Source organism: Falco rusticolus, chromosome 4, assembly GCF_015220075.1.
Source record: "Falco rusticolus isolate bFalRus1 chromosome 4, bFalRus1.pri, whole genome shotgun sequence".
Lineage (NCBI taxonomy): Eukaryota > Metazoa > Chordata > Aves > Falconiformes > Falconidae > Falco > Falco rusticolus.
Window position 1 is genome coordinate 34,056,459 of NC_051190.1, and position 19,566 is coordinate 34,076,024.

A 19,566-nucleotide genomic window follows, 5' to 3' on the forward strand; every position below is an offset into this window, starting at 1 on the left:
ACCACCGGGACAGGCACAGGTGGAAAGGGAAACAGGGTGAGGACAAGACTGGCTCTACTGTCCCAGATCTGTGGTCTGCCCATTACTTTTTTCCTTTTCGCTAATACTGTACAGAATTACAAAACCTCAACCACTTTTGTGTTAACGTAGCTTGTTACACCATTTTGGCATATCTTACCTCCCCAGAGAAACACACATCTTAAAACTTCCAGCAATTATTCCCAAGTAACTTCTCTGGTCAGTGAGATTAAAAAAACCAAACAAAACCACAAATGAAAATTACCCCTGTCAGCCTCTGAATTAGAAGTGAATTTAACTTGCTAGCCAGTGGGCAATTGATAATAAACCAGTTGGCACCATGTTCAGAAGCTGTGCTGTTGTAATGGCTGAGGATTGCTTTTACCAAATGGCTAGTGCTTTCCCAGCTCCTAAACTCAGTAAAACACATCTATCCTATACCAGACACGTTCAACATAGACTTAAGTGAAGTTTTCTAGTACTACTTTAAGACTACATTTTGCCCAAAGCAACATTCCTGGCATGACTGCAGAGGACTTGTCTGCAGATCTCTTGCACTGATCCAGAAGCTGCCTGCAGGCTGCAGAGGCCACAGGGCAAAGCACGGGGGTAGTCAAACACGACATTCCCCCAAAATTAAAACAATCACTCAGAATCTCCCTGAATGTTCAGAAGTGTTTTTGAGCTGTGGCATTTTCAAGAGGAAGAAAAAGTGTCCTGAAACAGATGGTGTAACTAAATGTGACACACAGATCTCCAGCATCATGGGAAACAGTACATGGCACTGGCTTCCATGCTCAGCACAGACTGAAAAACACCGCTTTTGTGAATAAGGTACATTGGACAAATACTGCACAAGATGAACCTACCTGCATGTGACTGGTCAGGCTCTGGCAGAATCATCCATTCTCTCCCTCCTCAGCATGTCTGTCTTTCTGGGATCCATAAAATTCATTGAAACATTTCCAAGTGTCTAAACAGCTTTCTCAACTGCACGACGACAGCAACAAAAAACAACAAAAAGAAAAGAGAGGCTAGAGAATGTTCTCACAAAATTCCTAGGGAAGTCAATCTTGTTTCAATTCCTCCAGTCTTTATTTACACAGGGTCATTAACCCAATACTTTTTCTAGCACACAGAGTTTTGGAAAGAGTTTAATTACTAAACAAGTGTATTACTCACCTACCTTCTTTGTATTCTTAGCAGTAAGAAAAGGAACATAAATAGAAAGCAAAACTGACACCCCAGATGACACCCCTAGAGAATTCTTAAACCATAAGTATTCCTATTTAAGACACAGCTGGCCCTGCTCTACGTTCACAGCCAAACACAAAGACAACCCACGCTTCCTTGGCTTCAAGGAACCAATGGAAGTGGGTACTTGGGCTCTGGTGGTGCAATATGCATGCGTATCCAGCATATGAATTGCACACTTAGCGTAAATGCTGAACAATACTAAATGTTTTTTGAATAATGCAGCCAAGGGGTTTCAATTTCCACCTCCTGAGTTTTCAGGAATGATCAACTGGAAGTTGTTCGAACAATGCTCAGGAAATGTGACACTCAACCCAGAACCAAATTCACCGGTGTAAGCAGGCTTCACTGGGGTGTCCAGCTCTCCTACAAACAAGCCAATCCTGCATGCTCTCCAAGCTGAAATACAGCCCAGCCTTTTGGGAGGGCAGCAGCCAGCCACACATCAGCTTTTGCTATACAAAAAAATCCGACCTGAAAAAAAAAAAAATCATTCTGGAGATCTCTGAAAAGGAGAAGGGAAAAAAGCAAAAGGCTTGAATGCCTGCCTCTTGTACTAGCCTACAGAGTGACTTATCAAAAGATGAGGGCAAATTATAGCTCATTCTTATGGGAAAATAGCTAAAAAAGTTATATTCTAGACCAATCTACCAGTGCAAAGGCAAGAACACTTAAAAGTGGTCTGTTTCTTTTTTTAGTGCAGTTCAGTGCAATAAGGAAGTTCCTGTGCTTTAATTCCACATCTCTGCATTTCACAACAATTGCCCTTAAGATGTATCTTTCTTCTCTACCAGTCATACATCAAGTTACTGATCATAAACATGTACATTAAATTATTTTGCATACTTACATTTTTATCAATAACATTTTATGGTTTTATTACGAAACCTGATTATCCACACAGATTCTTACTGCTAATAAAGCAGTTAGAAAACCATATGCCTGAGCTGATGCCACTCAAGTGAAAGAAGTCAAGAAACATGCTTATGTCTGATAGGATGCCTTCAGGACCCAGAAAACTAATGACTTATTTTTTAAAGTACTGCAGAAAATGGATGAGGAATGTTCAGAAAAATAAAGTTATTGATTTGCCAGTAGAACACAGTAAGAAATAGCTAGAAATGCCTATCCCCCTCCACATATAATTCTGTTGAAACTACTCAAGTTTTCTTTTTCATCACACATGGTGTTATTTTCATACTAAAGGCAAGAATTATGCCAAGAAATAAGTCTCTCAGGGAAGTTTACTACAACTTAACACAAAAACCCCACCCTCACTGCCGCATGGAGAAGGAGACCCAAGCACCTCCTTCGTTTGCTGCAGTTTATGCTCCGTTTTCACATTCAGGGTAAAATGGTGACATTTCCAGCATGGCCTGTGCCGCCGAGCCCAGTCACTCACAACCAGCTAGGGGGTTTGGGGTCACAAACTAACAGGAGTTGACCAAGTATCAGAGCATGTAAGAAGTTTTTACAGCACCCAACACCACCACAGACATTTAACTAGCAGAAGACATTGAAACAAAGCCTGTTTCTAAGTCAAACATCTGTGAGGCGCCCAGCAATGTGAACACCCCACAGCCCTGAGTGTGGGGGCTTGGGCCTTGCCTCAGCCTGAGGGGAGGGCTGCGGCTGTAATGTTTACACCCCGCAGTGCTTCGCCACGGTATTTTTAAAGCAAGCCCTAGGTAAGAGAAATAAAAAGACTCCAATGTCCCCAAATTGGAACCTTTTCTCTTTAAACGTGCAAGTTCAACGGTACCAGGCAATGCTGCAGAAGGAGGTGTACCAGGACTAACGCCAGGGCTGCTGGTGCAGCAGGGAGAGGCCTAGCACGCCCGCTCCCTCCGCCTCCGCCGCTCCCCTCACTGCGGGCCCCGCGGCGCGACCCCCTCACCGGGCCGGGGGCAGCCTCACCGCGCCTGCCCCCACCGTAGCCCCCCGCCTGAGGGGCGAGCGCGGCCCCGACCGCGGGGTGAGCGGCTGCGGGCGCCCCCTGCGGGCGAGGCGCCCCGGGGAAGGCGGCCCGAGCTGGGAACCTCGTCCCCGCCCCCGCTCCGCCAGCAACCGCGGCCCCGCGGCAGCCGCAACCCCGCCGGCTCCGTAACGCCCGGAAACGGCGGCACCGACGGGGAGCCGTGGCTGCTCCCGCGCAGACATGAGCGAGCGCGGGGCCGCGGCGGAGGCGCCGGGCTGGCTGGCGGGCAGCGGTAAGGGCGCGGGGGGGCAGGCGTCGAGCGGGGCGCAGGCGGGGAGGGGGCACCCACCGGCGGGCTACGGCCGGTCGGGGCGGGGAGCGGCGCTGCCCGCGCCTTCGCCTCCGTCCCTCAGCGCCGCGGGGTCCCGGGGGCGGCCGGGCGGGCGCGGTGTCGTGGCGAGCCCCGCTCCGCAGCCGCTGTGCTTCCCCCCTCGCAGAGCTCTCCCGTCCTGAGGAGCCGCGCGGGGCCGCACCTGCGGGCTTCCTGCAGCAGCTGCCCAGCTACCAGTCGGCGCTGAGGCGGCGCGTCCCCGCCGCGGGCACCCAGGAGCGGCGGGCGGCGCCGCGGGGCTCGGGGCGGCTCGGCAGCGCTGAAGCCCGGGGGCCGGAGCCGGAGGGAGACGAGCTGCCCGCCCGCCCCGCGAGGGAGTACCCCCTGAGCATCGCGGAGAAGCGGAAATTAAGGTTAATCTTTGCACGTTTTCTTTCCTTTCTTTCTTTCTTTTTTTTTTGTTTTTTCTTCAGTTCCCTTTCCCTATGCACTGCACAGGCTGAAGCGGGATGGGGTTCGTCTCCTTCACCCTGTGGCATGTGGCTTTGGCCGGGAGTTGCCCAGGTGCCGGTGCCGAACGCGGCGGGCTCCCAGCGCGGGCCTGCCCGCTCCCGCCGGGCCTGGGGGGGGGGCGCCGCCCGGGGGGGCAATAGGTTGAACAGGAGGAAATGAGTCAAAACGGAATTACCTGCAGCAGCCAAACACGTTTCTCACTGCCTTCCTAACTTCCTTCTTTTTTTTTTTTGTTTGTTGGCCTCATTTCGTGCTTTCCAGGGTCACTGTGGGTTATCACATCAGACCCCTTTCTGCTGTGCCAGTGCTGCTCTTGTGCCTTATCAGCAGGTCTCACAAAATATGCTGTGCTCGCTCGGGTGCGGCTCAGTACAGGTGAAGGGAAGCTTTCCAGGATGAGTTCTTATTTTTCCCATATCCCTTCTAAATTTGCTCTTTGCAGTGAGCTGCACCCGGTTCCTGCCCCTCCGGTGGTAGCCCCCAGGAGGGAGGGGGGTGCCTCGCTCGCCCTGCCTTCATTCCCCTACTTGCTCTCGCATCCCTTACTGCTAGGCTGAGAGCTCCTTTGAGGAGAGAGAGGACAGCATGTACTTTTACATTGGCAGAGAACAGCCACACCTTTAAATCAGGTACTTCGTAGTTCTGGTTAGGAACCAGGAGAGAGGTGAAAGTACGATTAATGTCTGGTGCTCCACAGAGAACAGGCTTGCAGGGGCGGTGGGGAACAGGTCACAGCCTGACCTCGCTGTTAAGTTTAACCCTACAGCCTGTACGCAAGGAACAGCAGAAGATCCAGGTCATCATAAAGGAAAGTGCTCGATACGTTGAATTTTTATTTGAAGTTGGTTATCTAAAGCTCAGTCCTTCAAGAGAAAAGAACTGCAGTCCTGGGGCCATTGTGCCTGTCAGGAGCAGAGCTGGGATGTCCCAAGCTTGTTTACACGTTTCAGCACTGAGAGATTCTGGTGGGGCTTCTTGGCATTTCTACTTGTCAGTAATCTGTGCGTATTGTGCAGCAGCTGCCAGCACAAAATGCTTGACACAAATGTCCTGGAAGCTGAACACTCAACTTCTGTAACACAGATGAATATGCAGCCCACGCCTCTACTTAAAACGCAGACCAAACACAGGCCAAATAGTTCTCCAAAGTGTCTGGTTTAAAACACCTACATGCTGCAGCCTGTAGTTTTCAACAGAATGAACTCTTTTGAGAGTAGCTGTATTTGCACTTACAGATGAGGTCGTTGCAGCCTGTTTGATTGTTGCAAATAGGGTTGTTGCATGTAGCCAAAATGCTTATTTTACTTTCAGCTGAGAAGGATATAGAAATTTTGTCAACATACAGCACACACAGTAATGGCATGGTGTAGTGGTGAGTCGGTTATGCACTTGAGTAGGATTGTGTACAAAGCCCTTTAAATTTAAACCTTTGTCTTCTATTCTAGCATGGTGTCCTCATGGGTGCTTAGCTGCTGCTCTTCCTCAGTGGCAGCAGAGGCTGGAACAGCATTTGCTGCATACAAGTCAATCTTGCGAAGTTTTGTCTTTTTTTTTTAAGGTTTCTTAAAAAATGAAATGCAAACTCTGAGCAACTCAGAAGTCTCCTTGATGCTGTTGCTGACCATGCAGCAGTTGTTAAAATTGCAAATATATGCATGTAGTATGAAAACCTGTGAGAAGTGATTAAAAATTGTAGACAGTTTGTGGTACATCCTTGGTATCTGTTGGCAGCTTGTTATTAGAACAGTACACCCCCACACATGGTGGCAGAAAGATACTTTATCAAATTCATTGAGTTGGCACTTTCCAGCCAATTTTTCAAAATGATATAAAACCTGAGTAATTAGAAATGAATAACATTAGTCTTCTATTGCATACTGGAATGTGATATAAAAGTTGAAGTTACAAAAATATAAATTAAATATTTATGCCTCTTTATAGTGTGATATTTTTTTCTTGCTTTTTTCCCACAACATATTTTGACATTTCATTCTGATTTTGAGGTCTGTGAATTTTCTACAAAAAAAAAAAAAAAGTAACTTTCTATTTTGAACAGCTGAATTTATAACATTGAAAGAGGAAAGCTAAATATTTTAGAGACATCTTTTAAGAGCCTCTTGGTAAAGGTGCTCTGGTCAGAAGTTTTGAGGAAGGAATCTTGTCTTCCAGCCATTTGTAAGTATGAAATCATTAGTGACGACTCCCCCGAGGTCTCACTGGAAATATGTTTCTCTGTTGTGCTATTGTTAATTGGATGGTTTTTTTTTCTCCAAGAGAGGTAGGTGTTTTCTGTGAGAGGACTTGCTAAATTTGAATTAACTTGATGTCACATTTGACAGAAGGAACAGATGGGGACAGCTAGTGTATGTTACTCCAATTTTTAGCTCTATGCTATCCCTTTGAAGGCTGCAGCCAGGCTCCATTGTGCTAGGCCCTATTGCATGTAGTGAAAAACTATTTTCTGTGCTTTTCTTGTAACCATATTTCTTGATTCTTAGGGACTGCCAGCAGGCTGATATAAAATACGAGTCTGGATGGAACAAGTGGAAAAGAACTAGCAGTAAATCATTGAAAAAAGTTCTCAATGAAGTCAAGGAGTTGTCGTCTTACCTGGAGCTTTGGCGACATGATATTCACAGCATAGAAGGTATTTATTGCCTGGTGTTGATTTCTTCTCTTTAAAGTTGCTTCTGCTATTAATAGTTTTAGATGTGTGAGCACAGTTTCAGATGTAACTGCATATGTTTAAGTTACCTGCTTCTCTTACTGTTGTTGATGCGAAATCCATGATGCAGTAGAACAAAATATATTTGAGGAAATTAATAAAAAATCATATTTTCAGTTATATTGCTAAAAGCCTGCAGTACTTAAAAATAGCTTTAGTAATGTTTCTTCAGGTAACTCAATGTAACTGAAATGATAATCTGCTCATTACGAATTTTTAATTATTTCATTGTCTTAATTATTGGCACATGTTTCTTTTATTCCCAGGGAAATTTGGTACTGGCATCCAGTCCTACTTCTCCTTCCTGCGTTTTCTGGTCCTGCTGAATTTTATAATTTTTATCCTGATGTTCAGTTTTGTTACCCTTCCCAGCGTCATTTCTACATATGGAATATTCAACAGTAGCTTTGCTAAAATTCCTCCAAAGAACATAGGTAAACATCTTTGTGTACTGCTGTTTGTATGATTTCGCCCTTTCCATTAGCTTCTCCTCCACCTCCCAGGACAAAGAAATGCATTTTAAATAAGAACTCACCATGTTTGAATTAACTGGATCTTGCATTTTAATGGGCATTACCATTTGAGTGGCTTTTCCTGCCTTTCTTTTGACAGAGCCTCACTGCACAGTTTATAAACCTAGTGGTAATAAGGGACTTGTTTACTTCTATACTTACCTCAAAGATTTGCTCAGTGGCACTGTAAGTAATTAGATGATTTTTTTTTTTTTAGTTAAGTTTGTGTCTCGCATAACGTGTAAAATGTGAAAACATTTTACTTGGGGAATGCAGCTTTGATAATTTTGAAAAATGATAAGGCATATGCATCAATGGGGTAGAATTAGCCTTTATCTATGAGAAGAGTTTTCTTACCGAGTGTCCCCAAGGCCTGGTTGGCCACATGCTGCAGCCTGCACCTCTCCTCCCCAGCTGCTGAATGTTACATATTCTGGAGCACACTGCTGCTTGTGCTCTCTGTGTAGAGTCTCAGTGGCCTTGTCACAGAGCTCTTTTATTCGAGAGGGGAGGGATTTTAAGCACATAGTGTCTGCATTATAGTTTGGTAGAGGCAGTAGCAGTATTTAGAAGCTACAGACTGTTGTAGCTTGCTGGGAGGCCCGATAGTAATTTTAAATTTACAAAATGATTGCTTAATACCCAGTTGGATTTAACTGGGCAGTTGCTAGTACTGTTACAAATTCTATTTAAACTTTGTGTTTTCTCAGGGATTCCTTGAAGCGACAACTTTATTTTATGGCTATTACACAATAGATGCTGCATGGCTCAGTATCCTGAGGTACAACTTGCCACTAGCATATCTGCTGGCTACGTTTGCCTACCTTGCATTAAGTCTCCTCTGGATAATAAAAAGGTAAAGATGTTGGTGTGATTTATTTACTGCAAAGTTTACATTGGATTCTTCCTTGTAGGAAATCTGCTGCGTTCTAGAACTTTTTTATATGGAAATGGGAAACCTTTTGCTTGAGGATGCAGCGCCACAGTAGCCTTTGTCTGTGTTTGGGAAACTAACCCAGGAAAAAAAATAAAAATAAATAAATCTAAAGTTATTTTTTCATACGTATGCATATATATAAATAAAAGACCATCAACTATATGTTGTTGTTGGAGGATTTTCTTTTGGGTTTGGGTTTTTCTTTCATCATCTCAGGTTTCTGAGCCGGCTTTTTGTGGTGTCAGAGAAGCGCTGGGTGAGGTGAGAAGGTATGACTGTAGCTAAGCGGGGAGGGAAGTAACCTGTGTCAGTCATGGCTTTGGCTGACTTTGGTTGCTGCAGAACTTCACACTGAAAGCTTCCCAGAGACTCACTAATGTAAAGCGAATGTGGCTGTCTGGTCATGGGGGGCGGGATGTCGTTTAGTCTTTGATGAGCCAGGTCACTTGAGATGTGGTTTCTTTTTCTGTGGATAAAGTGCATGTTTTGATGAATGAAGTAAAGTTGCATTTTTCTCTCTAGGTCTGTGGAAGGCTTTAAGCAGAACTTGGTGCATGATGAAGATCAATTTCAGAGTTACTGTAACAAAGTTTTTGCAGGCTGGGACTTCTGCATTACGGATCCAAATGCAGCACAGCTAAAACATCGCAGCTTGCAATATGAGCTCCAAGTGAGTAACTTTCATTTTGCTATGGTTACGGTTCCAAATAGCTTAGATGGCTAAAAAAGAGAGGTGTATAATTTTGCAGATAATGGAATAAGAAGGATTGAAGTATTTTATATTGGGAGCAGGGCAACCCACATCCTCTTGCATGCTTTGTGGCTAGTTAGAATTGTGGTGCAACGTGAGAAGGATTGGCACTGAGGTTGACAGCCCTTCCCCCATGGGCCTGTTAGCTTGTTGCTTATCTGCCCCTTCCTTACACTCCAGTCCCGCTTCCTGTGTTAGCTTTTCCTGTTGGATTATGTAGAAACGATCTCAGCTGCGGGCAAAACCCTTGTACTGTCGGGAATCAGTTTGAGTATTCTGGGTTACAAGTCTGCAGTGTGGTAGGCAGTAGTTTGGGGGAGGGGTAAAATTTGGATGGTACTCTTCATACAAGTTGAGAGCACTGTTGCAGTAAGAAGATACTGGAAGTTTTTCGCTAGGTGTCTTTGACACATACGCACATACAAATGTTGATGCAGCTAATGGATTTCCCGCATTGTAAAGCTCTCTGAAAAGAGCCTGAAAGGCTTTTCTGTTGAAACCCGTACCTTCTCTTTGCTCTCTGCACACTGGAAGCAGAGATTTGTGTAGTGATACGATTACCTTTGAAAAGATACTTCCACTTCAAACCACAAAGCAGTAATTTCAGATTTAATAAATTACAGTGAGCTGCTTGCTGCTCAAGTTCATGGTCATCTTGTTTCATCATATAAGCAGAACCTCCTTAACTTACCGCACTTTTACCTCTAGAACTCACACCTTAGCAGAACTCGCCCCTTAATATTACTATTTGATGGAAATAAGTCCTCAGAAAATATCTGGGTAATCTGTGGGTTTGCCCAGGTTAAATTGCCTTCACAGGCAATATTGTATTTCAGCTAAGGTGAAATCCATCACGTTCACATGACAAGCTGCTCAAGACTTTGCTTCTTGCTGTTGTGCCATCTCCCAGTTTTTCTTCACAAAGAGTAGGAGAACAAAGTTTGAGCCATAGCGGTGAGGGGTGAGGACGGGTTATTCACCTGCAGAAATAATGAGATGAGTGGGCTCATTTACCTGATTCAGAGTTTAGTACCAAGCTATCTGAGATCAGTCTCACGATAAAAAAGCAGTTGTCTTTTTGTCCTCAAGGAGATAGGTTGCTGATACAGTGGAGGTAAGAGGATTATGAGACACTTGTCTGGCTGCAGGGTGCTCAGCCTGAGGAGACTGAGCACACAGGGTCTGCCCCTGCTGCCTGGACCTGTTTGTGTCAATGAAGAGGCACTCACAGTTCAGTGTGCTTGGGCAGGTGGTGGAGTGACCCTCCTAGAACAGGCTATGGATTTACACATTCCAGAGGTAGAAAACATGTTCCCCCATGTTTTATGCTGTACCAGAAAGCTACGCATCCTTTTTCTTTTGTTTGTAGACAGACTTGGAGGAAGAAAGACTGAAGCAAAAAATAGCTGACAGGACAATGAAAGAAAAGCTACGCATCTACTCTCTGAGAATATTTATAAACATAATTGTCATTGCAGTTTTATCAGGATGTTTTTACTCTATTTATAGAGCAACTGTCTTCTCTCAAGAAAACTCCAATGTAAGTATTAGATCTGACATTAAGGCAGATTAAAGCGGGGCTGGTGATTACAGCAAGAGGAAATATTGTGAAAGAGTCACGTATCTTAATATAGCACCTTTCATGCAAGGGATCTGCAAACACTTTCTACAGGCATAGAATTTTTTTAGGAGGGAGTGAGAAAGGTCAAGAACCATGTGCAAAAACTCCCCAGCGATGTCTCCCTTTGGTGTGGAGGCTTCAGTGTCGTGTGCCTTGGAGCTAATGCAGTTGTCCAGAAAAGGAGCCCTCACTGTCCTTCCCCTGTAACTGTTCTCGCCTCACTGTGATCTGCTAGTACAAGCACTTTTGTGTCTGGGTAGTGAACTGGTGGACGGAACTGATCTGGTTAAAACAAACTTCATCATGTTCAGTTTCTTGGTCTGGTTCACTGCTCAAGTGCAAAAATGAACAGCAGGGGAGTAAAGATTAGGTTCTATATTGTGGCTTGAGTTGCAGTGGTGTGGGGAAACAGGAAGGCTGTGAACATGGAGTGCTTTGCAGAAGAAAAGGTTTTTGCATCAGCAGTGGGAAGATTCAGGTTGAGGGGGGTTATTCACTCCTGGCAGGACAAGCAGATGGAAAGAGCGATTCAGAAGCGTAACAAGAGCAGATAATAGTTTCAACAGTTTTGCAACAGTAATTGACTTCTCTGTAGGACCCCAGGATTGAATTAGCCTGATACGAATGGGGACCACACTTTTTCTGTCCCCTCTGTTTACCGTTCAATGTGATGGGCTCTGGCTGTGCATGGGGAAAGCTGTGCTCATGGTGGACCTAACTGTTCTGTAACCTGACAGGATTGCGGAGAGAGAAGCAGGAAATGGGGACCAAGAGGCATGTCAGAGGTATTGTTTGAGGGCAGAGAAAGAAGATAGCACAACACTGAACAACTTGAAAAACAGCTTCACTTACTGTGGGCTTTATGTATAAAGTTTGATATCCTGACCTTGCCTAAATGAGTAGGTAGAAGAGCTTGTTAAGATGGTAGGAAAGTAGGGGAGCTGCTTGGCACCAGTGAGAATAATTTGAAAAGTCTGCACTTTGACGTAGGTGTAGAAGCTGGTAGCCTTAGTGCTGGGTTAGACAACATAGTCAGACACAAGCCTTGGTGAGATGAACCTCTTCAAATGGAAGCTTTGGGGAAGCACAGAAATACTCATACCTGCAAGTGAAGGGAGCAGGAGAAAGCAAGGGTGTGTAGCAGCAAACTGCAGAGGTAGGCAGCAGCGGTCAGGCCTGTAGTTCCAAATATAGGCAGAGAATGAAGACAGGGTAAAAGATGCTACCTGAATCCTGGGCAAGAGAAGCTAGTGAGTAGCTGGAGAGAGCATGATGGCAGGGAAGTGTGGTTTTTTTATTGTCTTTCTCTCATCTCTTCTTGTACAGGACATCAACAACATGAACTTCCAAGCTAATCTCTTAGTGCAGTATTTGCCTTCCATGGTGATCACATTGGCCAACTTCATTGCTCCCCAGATCTTCTCATTTCTGATCAGATTTGAAGATTATTCACCAGCCTTTGAAATCAGGCTGACACTCATGAGGTAAAGACATTTTTATTGTGGCCTTGGATGTTTCAACAGCTTGTTCTTGGCAGGTTATAAGTATTGTAAACATTGAAATATCAAGGAGCAGAGAGGTTGGACTCTGCACTGGAGGATCTTGGGCACTGGAAGCCAAGCAGGCGTTGTTTGACTTGTTTAGTTGGAAATTTTAATTTTAAATCTGGAAGCAATTCCCTGTTTTGAAGACAGTACAGAGCAGTCATTTCAGCGTCCAGGTGTTTCTCTCGGTCCCATTTAGCTGTGTGATCTGGACACCTTCAACAACCTGAATAGTTAGTAGAGAAGTTGTGGCTGCAGAGCTGTGGGTTCATACCACTTTGCATGCAGCAGTTCCTTGAATGAGCAAATGTGTGTGTACAGCAGTGACTGAAGCATGACGTAGCTCAAGGGAGAAGTTAAAATTTTGGGGCTAAAAGATACTTCAGTGTGAGAGCATGAACAATGGGTGCTTGGCACCTTAAAGCAGTAAGATCTGGGTTGAAGCATCTGAACTTTGCAAGCCCCTTTGCTTTGTATTTTCAATTTGGCTTACTGATTCTGGAGGCCTGAAGCCACATGAGAGGGAGATGCTGCACACAGTGTTGTCATCTGGCCTCTCGAACTGTACTTGGGAGAATCGCAGCCGGTTGCAGCATGAAGATCTGCAATTGAAATGACTGATCTGGGAACCATACTGAGAAAAGAAACAAGCAGGGAAGGTGAAAAGCAATTTAACTTACTACTATGGAAAGAAATGTGTTTATTATTTAGCTGGCTGTTCCATTAAAGCTCTGTACAACCCTTTTGTGTTTCAAGCCTTCCTGGGACTCCTGTGCAAGGTGAGCCAGGTGTTAGAACAGCTCTTTTTTGGCTGGTTTGGGATTGGGTTTTGCCTTTCTTCCAGGTGTGTCTTTGTGCGGTTGGCCAATATCGGTGTTCTCTTGTTCTCGCTGTGGAGTCACATCTCCTACTGTGCCACTGATGAGTGTAAGGCCTGTGGATACAATTACGAACTTTATCCTGTAAGCAGATTTATCTTGGTCTTTAATCACCTGAACATGTGAATAGAGATCTGTTTTCCATGAGACTTGCTTGTCTAGAGATATTCGGAATCAGACCTGGGGTTGCTGTTCATGTTATACCTGGTGCTGATTCTTTCTGCTCAGTGCAAACCAGTGCAGTTCTTCTGTATATCTTTTGTTTGTCTAAAACTAATTAGAATTGGTCCAGTGGCAGATTATTTTTTAGCATAGACTTTCTGACTACCATGACGCTTGTTTGAGGTAGCTCTGTTTTGGAGACAATTGTGTTACTGCCTTTTGCTCCAGTAAGATAAATAGCCTTTCCTCAAAAAAAACCCCACAACCAACCAACCAACCGAACCCCAACAAAACAAACAAAAAGCTTGGTGTAGAAGCTCTGAAACACTTAAATAATTTCGAAATGGGAGTTAATACAATTTGAACTTTATGGTGTTCACTGACTGGGACATTTGTTGCTTTAGTGGTTGATAGATTTATTTTTCATTTATTTAGACTCCCATTTTTGTTTTCCCTGGCTTGTTTTCGTAGTGCTGGGAATCTGAAGTTGGGCAAGAAATGTATAAACTGATGATATTTGATTTTATGATAATTCTTGCTATGACCCTGTTTGTGGACTTTCCTAGAAAGTAAGTATCTCTGCTTTTTAAGCATAGTTTTGCAAATGGTGTATGAAACGCATTTTTTTTTTTGTTATTAATTCCCTACATTTCTAACCAGATTACCAGTTTTAAAGTAAAATGCAAATGTATTTCTGGTGGTTTGAGTACTTTGCTATTCAGATGGCTGTGTAGTTTTTGATAGTTGAGTCTTTTGTTCTTCAGGTATTTTTCTGTTACATTGCTTAATGATTAAATGCTAAATATCTGTGTGTTCCAAATGCATTAGAATTCAGCTAAGCTCTATAACTTTAATCTAGAACTAATTGTGTTCTTTGGTTTTAGGTTGTTAGTTACTCATTGCTCTTGCAAGCCAGTTCAGTGGTGTGGATTGCCGGAATTTGGAATTCCTGACAATGTCCTGGAAATCATTTATGGGCAGACTATCTGCTGGATTGGAACCTTCTTTTCACCACTTCTCCCTGCAATAGCAACTATAAAATACTTCATCATATTTTACATTAAAAAGGTAATGAGGAGGTGTGGTAAACAAAATCGAACATGTTTCTGTGGCTTTTGTAATATAGGTATGCAGTTGATTTAAACCAAACAAAAACCCCTAAAACCACCCCAGAATGCAGTGTACTGGAAATATAGGCAGTGGCATTCCATTTTCTGTAGGTTTCTTGGTTTTAGGAGAAGGTGGAATTTTGCTTTGAAATCAAGCAAACCAACGTTTTAATAACTACCTCTTCAATGACTTGTCAAGGTTTTTTTTAATAAAACCTTTTTATGTAATAAAGCTAGTTTATATCACTTTTCTGCAATGATCTGTTTACTAGCAACACAGCTTAGAACTTTGACAAAATTTTGCCAAGCTGCTAAAAATTTGGAAGCAAAATGGAAAATACAAGCTGGGTTGGATGTTCAGGATGTAGTTTCTGCATATATGAAGCTTTGCTCTGTGACCACACAGCTACTTCTGTGCATCAAATCCTTACTGATGTTTTAGTTCTTACAAGAGGGGGTGTACCCAGTGAAGATGTGGCAGAACAAAGCTGAAGGCTTGCGATATGGATTGTATACCAAATGATTGTGCCAGTTGACTCTGTGCAAGTGTATGAGGCCCTCTGGATCAAATTCTTACTCAAAATAGGAGACATTGACTTATACCAGAATGTAAAGTGTTCTTGCCTTAGCTCTTTTTTGAGTCCATGTATGTCAAAGGAATGTTGGTTAGGTGGTAGCTGTCAGCATATTTGAGAATGGAATATTGAGTTGGTGGAGAAAGTGTACTTGGACATATGTATACAGATGTCCTCATAACAGTCTTGCTTGTTTTCCCTCTTCAGATCAGTTTGATACACACACGTAAACCTGCAGCTAAGCCTATCAGAGCATCAAGTTCCAATTTTTTCTTCTTGGTGGTGCTGTTGATTGGGCTCCTCTTGGCTTTTATTCCTTTGGGAATCAGCATAGCATAGTAAGTGACAATTTAATTTCTATGAAGTTGACATCTGTTCTAAGTTGTCAGTTCCCTAAAAACAGGCACGCTATTTTGGAATGATAAATTGGAATAAAATATACAGTGTATAATAAATAAAATTATAACTTGTTTATAAGAACTAAGAATTACAGTTTTTAAGACAAAGGACACTTTTAGCCCATCAGCAAAATGGTGCTGAACTTGGACTGGATTATGTTGTCTTTACATTTTGGTGTAGCATCTCCTTTCTGTTCTGCTTCTTTGACAGTATCCCCTCCTCCAAAGCATGTGGGCCATTCAGGAGTTTTAACACTTCATGGGCAGTTGTTCCAGATACAGTGCTTGGGTTTCCAACAGGTCTGCAGCAGATCCTTTATGGCATAGCATCAGAAGCCTTTGCAGTGCCTTTTTTTCTGGTCGTTTGGTGAGTACTGTGGAGACCTGATTCAGTCATGCAGCTGCATAGTTCATTTCCTTCCTTACTGAGCTGATACCAAACAACTATTAGACCAGATCTTCCATCTGCAGTCAAAAGCATCAAAGCCCATATGAATCCTTAGCTCTTATGTCTTTGCTCATGTTGTCACACTCATTAGCTTTAATTCTGTTTCCTCTTGCATGTCCCCTATCCCACACTTGTCCTTCTCAAAAGTCAACTGTGAATCATTCTGCAAATTAGCATTTTAAGCCATGTCATCACAAATCCTATCCACAAACCTTTAAAAAAACAGAAACAGCATCAGAGTCCTCAAAACAGTCAATTCTGTATGATAAAATTCAATGTAGGATCACAGGTATTTTTTTTTAAGATTGACGGTCACCTGCAAAGGTCATCTAATCTAACCCTCCTGTTGAAAACAGGGTCCTGAGCAGGTGCTCAGGAGCTGTGTCCCGTTAGGTTTCAAATATCTCTGAAGATAGAGACTCCTCTCAGAGAACCTCTCTGGGCAGCCTGTTCCAGTCTTTGGTCACTCCTGCAGTAAAAATTTGGGTTTTTTTTTTAACGTTTAAATGGATTTTTTTACATTTGGGTTTAACCTGCCTGTTTTCAGATCTTGGGGCTTTGTTACATGATCCTTTCTACAACTTCTACACTTGAGAAACCATGCAGTTTATTTCAGAGTCCACCCAGCCTTGTCTTCCATAACACATGTTTATGTGTTCTGAACTGAGCCTGTTATTGCATACATGGGAAATGACAAGTCCTCTTTTTGGTTGGTTTTTTTTTCTTTTTTTTATTTTATCATAAAGCCTGTGTAAGAGGTGGAGGATGACTTGCACTGCTACCCTACTACTAATTATTTGGACAAGAAAACACATTATTTGTATAGGCATTTGTGCCATTCTTGTTCTTGCTACTGCTCTTCATCATTTAATGTGTTGTGGATAATCAGGGTCACAGATTACATCTAGAATATGCACTGTAAGGAATGGCTGCAATACTGATGTGTGGCTGTTTACCATAGTGAGAAATCCCAGTGGGAGCAAAGAGTTACTCCAGTGAAACCTCATTAAAGTAAATTTCTGAGGAGCAACCCCCCCATACACACACTTTTCCTGCAGGGCAGGAACTGACCAGAGAGAGAGAGAACACAACCTGTAATGTCTGAAAGTGGCCATACCTGTGTTTCTCCTAGTACTCTCCCTGCCAGCACAGATAACCTCAGCAGATGCTTTTGAGCGGAGCTGTGCCCAGCCTACCCCAACTGTATGTTGAATTTTAAATTATTTTTTTTTTATTCCAGCAGCTTCTCATCTGAAGCAAATGCACAAACTGACAATTCCTCTAGCCTGTAACAACCTTTTCCTGACTAATTCTGTTTACACGACACTAACACGTAATGTTGGTTTGTTGTTTGCAGCCTCGTTATGTTCTATTTTATTGCCTTGGCTGGAGCACACAAGCGAGTGGTTGAGCAGCTGAGGGAGCAGCTGGTTATGGTAAGATGTAACCTGCTTTTCTGTGACCCTAAAATTGTATTTGTTGTGTCAGTAATCGGGCATACAGAGGAACAGCAGTTTTCATAGTCTTCTGGATACTTGGTGTTGCCCAGGCAGTGAAGGATGTTTTACAGATTACACAAGAAAGATAACCAAAGCAGTATGGTCTGGTTGGTTTTCTTGGCTGTCACTTGCAGCTGCAGCAAGGTCTGGTTATATCAGGCAGCACACATGCCTGAGATGCACCTCTGAGAAGTGGTTTCCCTATTCTTCATCTGTTGTCTTACTTAAATCCACCCATCTGCATGTTTTTTTTCTACCAAACGAGAACCTGAATCTCGTGCTTCCTGTCCCCTCCACCATCTTACACAATCCCCACCTCTGTTCCCTTCTCTGCTCTCACAAACACGCACCAGCTCCCTACTCTTCCCTCCAGGCCCGTATTTCTGCTGTAGCGTGTCTGGTCTTGCTCCACAGTGCAGGTCCCAGCACTGCCTGCAGCAGGTACTCATAGTGGGGCAAGTCACTGGTCCTTTGGAGAACAATGCCGGTGCAGACATGCTTCTTTGTGGCCATCAGAAGCTCTGCCATGTTTGACAGCATTCATATCCTGTGGCCTGTCAGACTGCTCTAGTCAGAGCCTAGCTCACTAGTAAGACTTCTTACTTTCTTAGGAAATAGTCCATTTCTTGGTATGTTCTTCTTTTAGATGTGGCATTTAACAACCTGTCCTCAGAAAAAGACAGTGCTGGAGAGAGATTTTTGAAGAGTAAGGAATTTAGGAGCAAAAGCTTTACGGCTTTTCCAAGGGTCCCTAAATCAGTTAGGAATTCTGAAAATCCTTGTGTGCTTTTTATTTTTGTTTCCACTTTTTTTTATTCCACTGTTGTTAGGCTTCTAACACACAGAAGGTTTCAACCACACGTGGAAGCATGGTTTTAAGTTTTTAGGGGTGTGAGATGTTTTACTAGGCTCAACGCAGAACTCTTAGTATGTGATTTAACATGAGATAATCGAAGTCAAGACTATTGTAAACTTAAAATTGTTCAGGCAGTTGAGAGTGTGCAGGAGCCACTAATTGGGGTACAATGTCGTGAGTGCACCTATTTATTTCTAGTAAGAAGTGAGCTGTTCATAGAGAACTTGTACTACTTCTGTTCATCTAGACACATTTTTATTGTGTCTTTCCAGGAGAGTCGTGACAAGCTGTTCCTGATCAGAAAGATAACGGAAGCTCAGAGGCATCTTTGAAAACCATGAAACCCAAGAAAAACCTGACTTCCTGAAACTCCCAGAACCACTAAATAAGAGCAGAAGCATCTGCAGCACCTAAAAACTGAGCAGCTGACCAGCACCCTGGCACTGTGGTCTGTGTGATGGACACTTACGGTCTTAGTCTAGATTATGCTAGTGAGCCTTAAAGTTTCTAAGACTGGAAATTTAGTTCATTTATACTGTGTTGGACCTGTCCCAGAAATTGTATGGTAGGACACATTATTGCTGCTACAATTTCAGGGTTGTTGGGGTTTAAGTCCTTATTTTTTTTCAGGGGTTTGGGGTAAAATGTGATCAGAACTGAAACTTTTAAGAATTCTGCACTGCTCTTTGATGCTTTAAGACTCAGGAGCGAGGGGAAAGGTGTGGTTTCACATGTTCCCGACTCACTTATCTTTTAAAACCAAAGCAAGAAAGAGGCGTGGGTCAGTATTTTTAAATAGAAGAAACGATGGCATGAGGTTGAAAGCAGTTTTCTAAATATTTTTAGAGAGGAGACTTTCTTTATTTTGCTGTGAAATAGCGAGTGCAGTTGAACACTGGATAACTTCACAAAATGGTTCAGAGAAAACAAGCTGATAAAAGAGCTCTGAATAAACACTGGGAATAGGAAGAGGCCACCCATCAGGTCACCAAGCAGCACACGGCTGGCGCAGGGAAAGCCATTGCTCTTGGGTGCCAGCCTCTCTGCTCTGAAGCAGCCTTTTTTTTTCTTTTTTAATAATTATTTTTTTAAATGTGTTAGGGCATTATTACTTGTGTTTTATTCTTGTACAAACATCTTGACTACTGTTCTTTGTTCTAAAGTATGGATATTTAGAGTTAAGTTGCAGTTAGGAAATACAGCGTTCAGAAGTGTGTGTCAGGATCATTCAAGTTGACGTTTATTCTGGCCTGAGTGAACCGCTGGAGCCGTGGGGCTCGGAGCGCTGGTTGAGTAGACTGATAATTGTTTTCTTCATTCAAAGATTGTGCATGAGGGTTTTCTGTACAGAGTCGTGTTTGTTACTTGAAATTTGCAGCAGTACTCTGTTAGTTAATATGTGAGAAACTGTTCTCTCTATGGAATGTTTTGGAATGTTTTCTGGCTTCGTTGTAAAGAAATCCACGCGCGGTCACCGATTCATTGTTTTTCTACCGGCTGCCTGTTGGAGGTGGCCG

The 19,566-nt window shown here is 43.3% G+C and overlaps 2 protein-coding genes across 4 annotated transcripts in view; one reads left to right on the top strand and one right to left on the bottom strand.

Moving 5' to 3' along the window:
- Positions 1-5,484, bottom strand: part of TMC5 (transmembrane channel like 5) — a 33,462-nt gene extending 27,978 nt beyond the window's left edge. Inside the window, exons 1-2 of one of the 2 annotated variants that reach the window (XM_037383726.1) lie at positions 4,210-5,484; positions 888-1,008 (exon numbers count right to left, since the gene is read on the bottom strand). The gene's annotated coding sequence lies outside the window, so the exon portion shown is untranslated. The remainder of the gene's footprint in view (positions 1-887; positions 1,009-4,209) is intronic. The other variant, XM_037383728.1, reaches the window with a different exon arrangement.
- TMC7 (transmembrane channel like 7) lies at positions 3,333-19,468 on the top strand. 2 transcript variants are annotated; one of them, XM_037383733.1, is made up of 16 exons: positions 3,333-3,482; positions 3,688-3,934; positions 6,533-6,681; positions 7,026-7,193; positions 7,372-7,457; positions 7,982-8,127; positions 8,731-8,878; positions 10,329-10,499; positions 11,907-12,064; positions 12,969-13,086; positions 13,636-13,733; positions 14,049-14,232; positions 15,056-15,186; positions 15,458-15,613; positions 17,052-17,130; positions 18,322-19,468. In XM_037383733.1, exons 1-16 carry the CDS (start codon positions 3,431-3,433, stop codon positions 18,379-18,381), a joined length of 2,151 nt encoding a protein of 716 aa, XP_037239630.1. In that variant the 5' UTR covers positions 3,333-3,430; the 3' UTR covers positions 18,382-19,468. The 2 variants fall into 2 exon arrangements, with proteins under 2 accessions (XP_037239630.1, XP_037239632.1); XM_037383735.1 differs by lacking the exons at positions 3,333-3,482; positions 3,688-3,934 and adding an exon at positions 6,077-6,209.
- The last annotated feature ends 98 nt before the right edge of the window (positions 19,469-19,566 follow it).

What these genes read in the sequence shown, in the direction of transcription:
- TMC7 (XM_037383733.1), top strand. Translation starts at nt 3,431, where the DNA reads ATGAGCGAGCGCGGGGCCGCGGCGGAGGCGCCGGGCTGGCTGGCGGGC. An exon ending in GCGGAGAAGCGGAAATTAAG is followed by an intron (nt 3,935 to 6,532) that starts GTTAATCTTTGC and finishes CTTGATTCTTAG; the next exon opens with GGACTGCCAGCAGGCTGATA. An exon ending in TGAGGGAGCAGCTGGTTATG is followed by an intron (nt 17,131 to 18,321) that starts GTAAGATGTAAC and finishes GTGTCTTTCCAG; the next exon opens with GAGAGTCGTGACAAGCTGTT.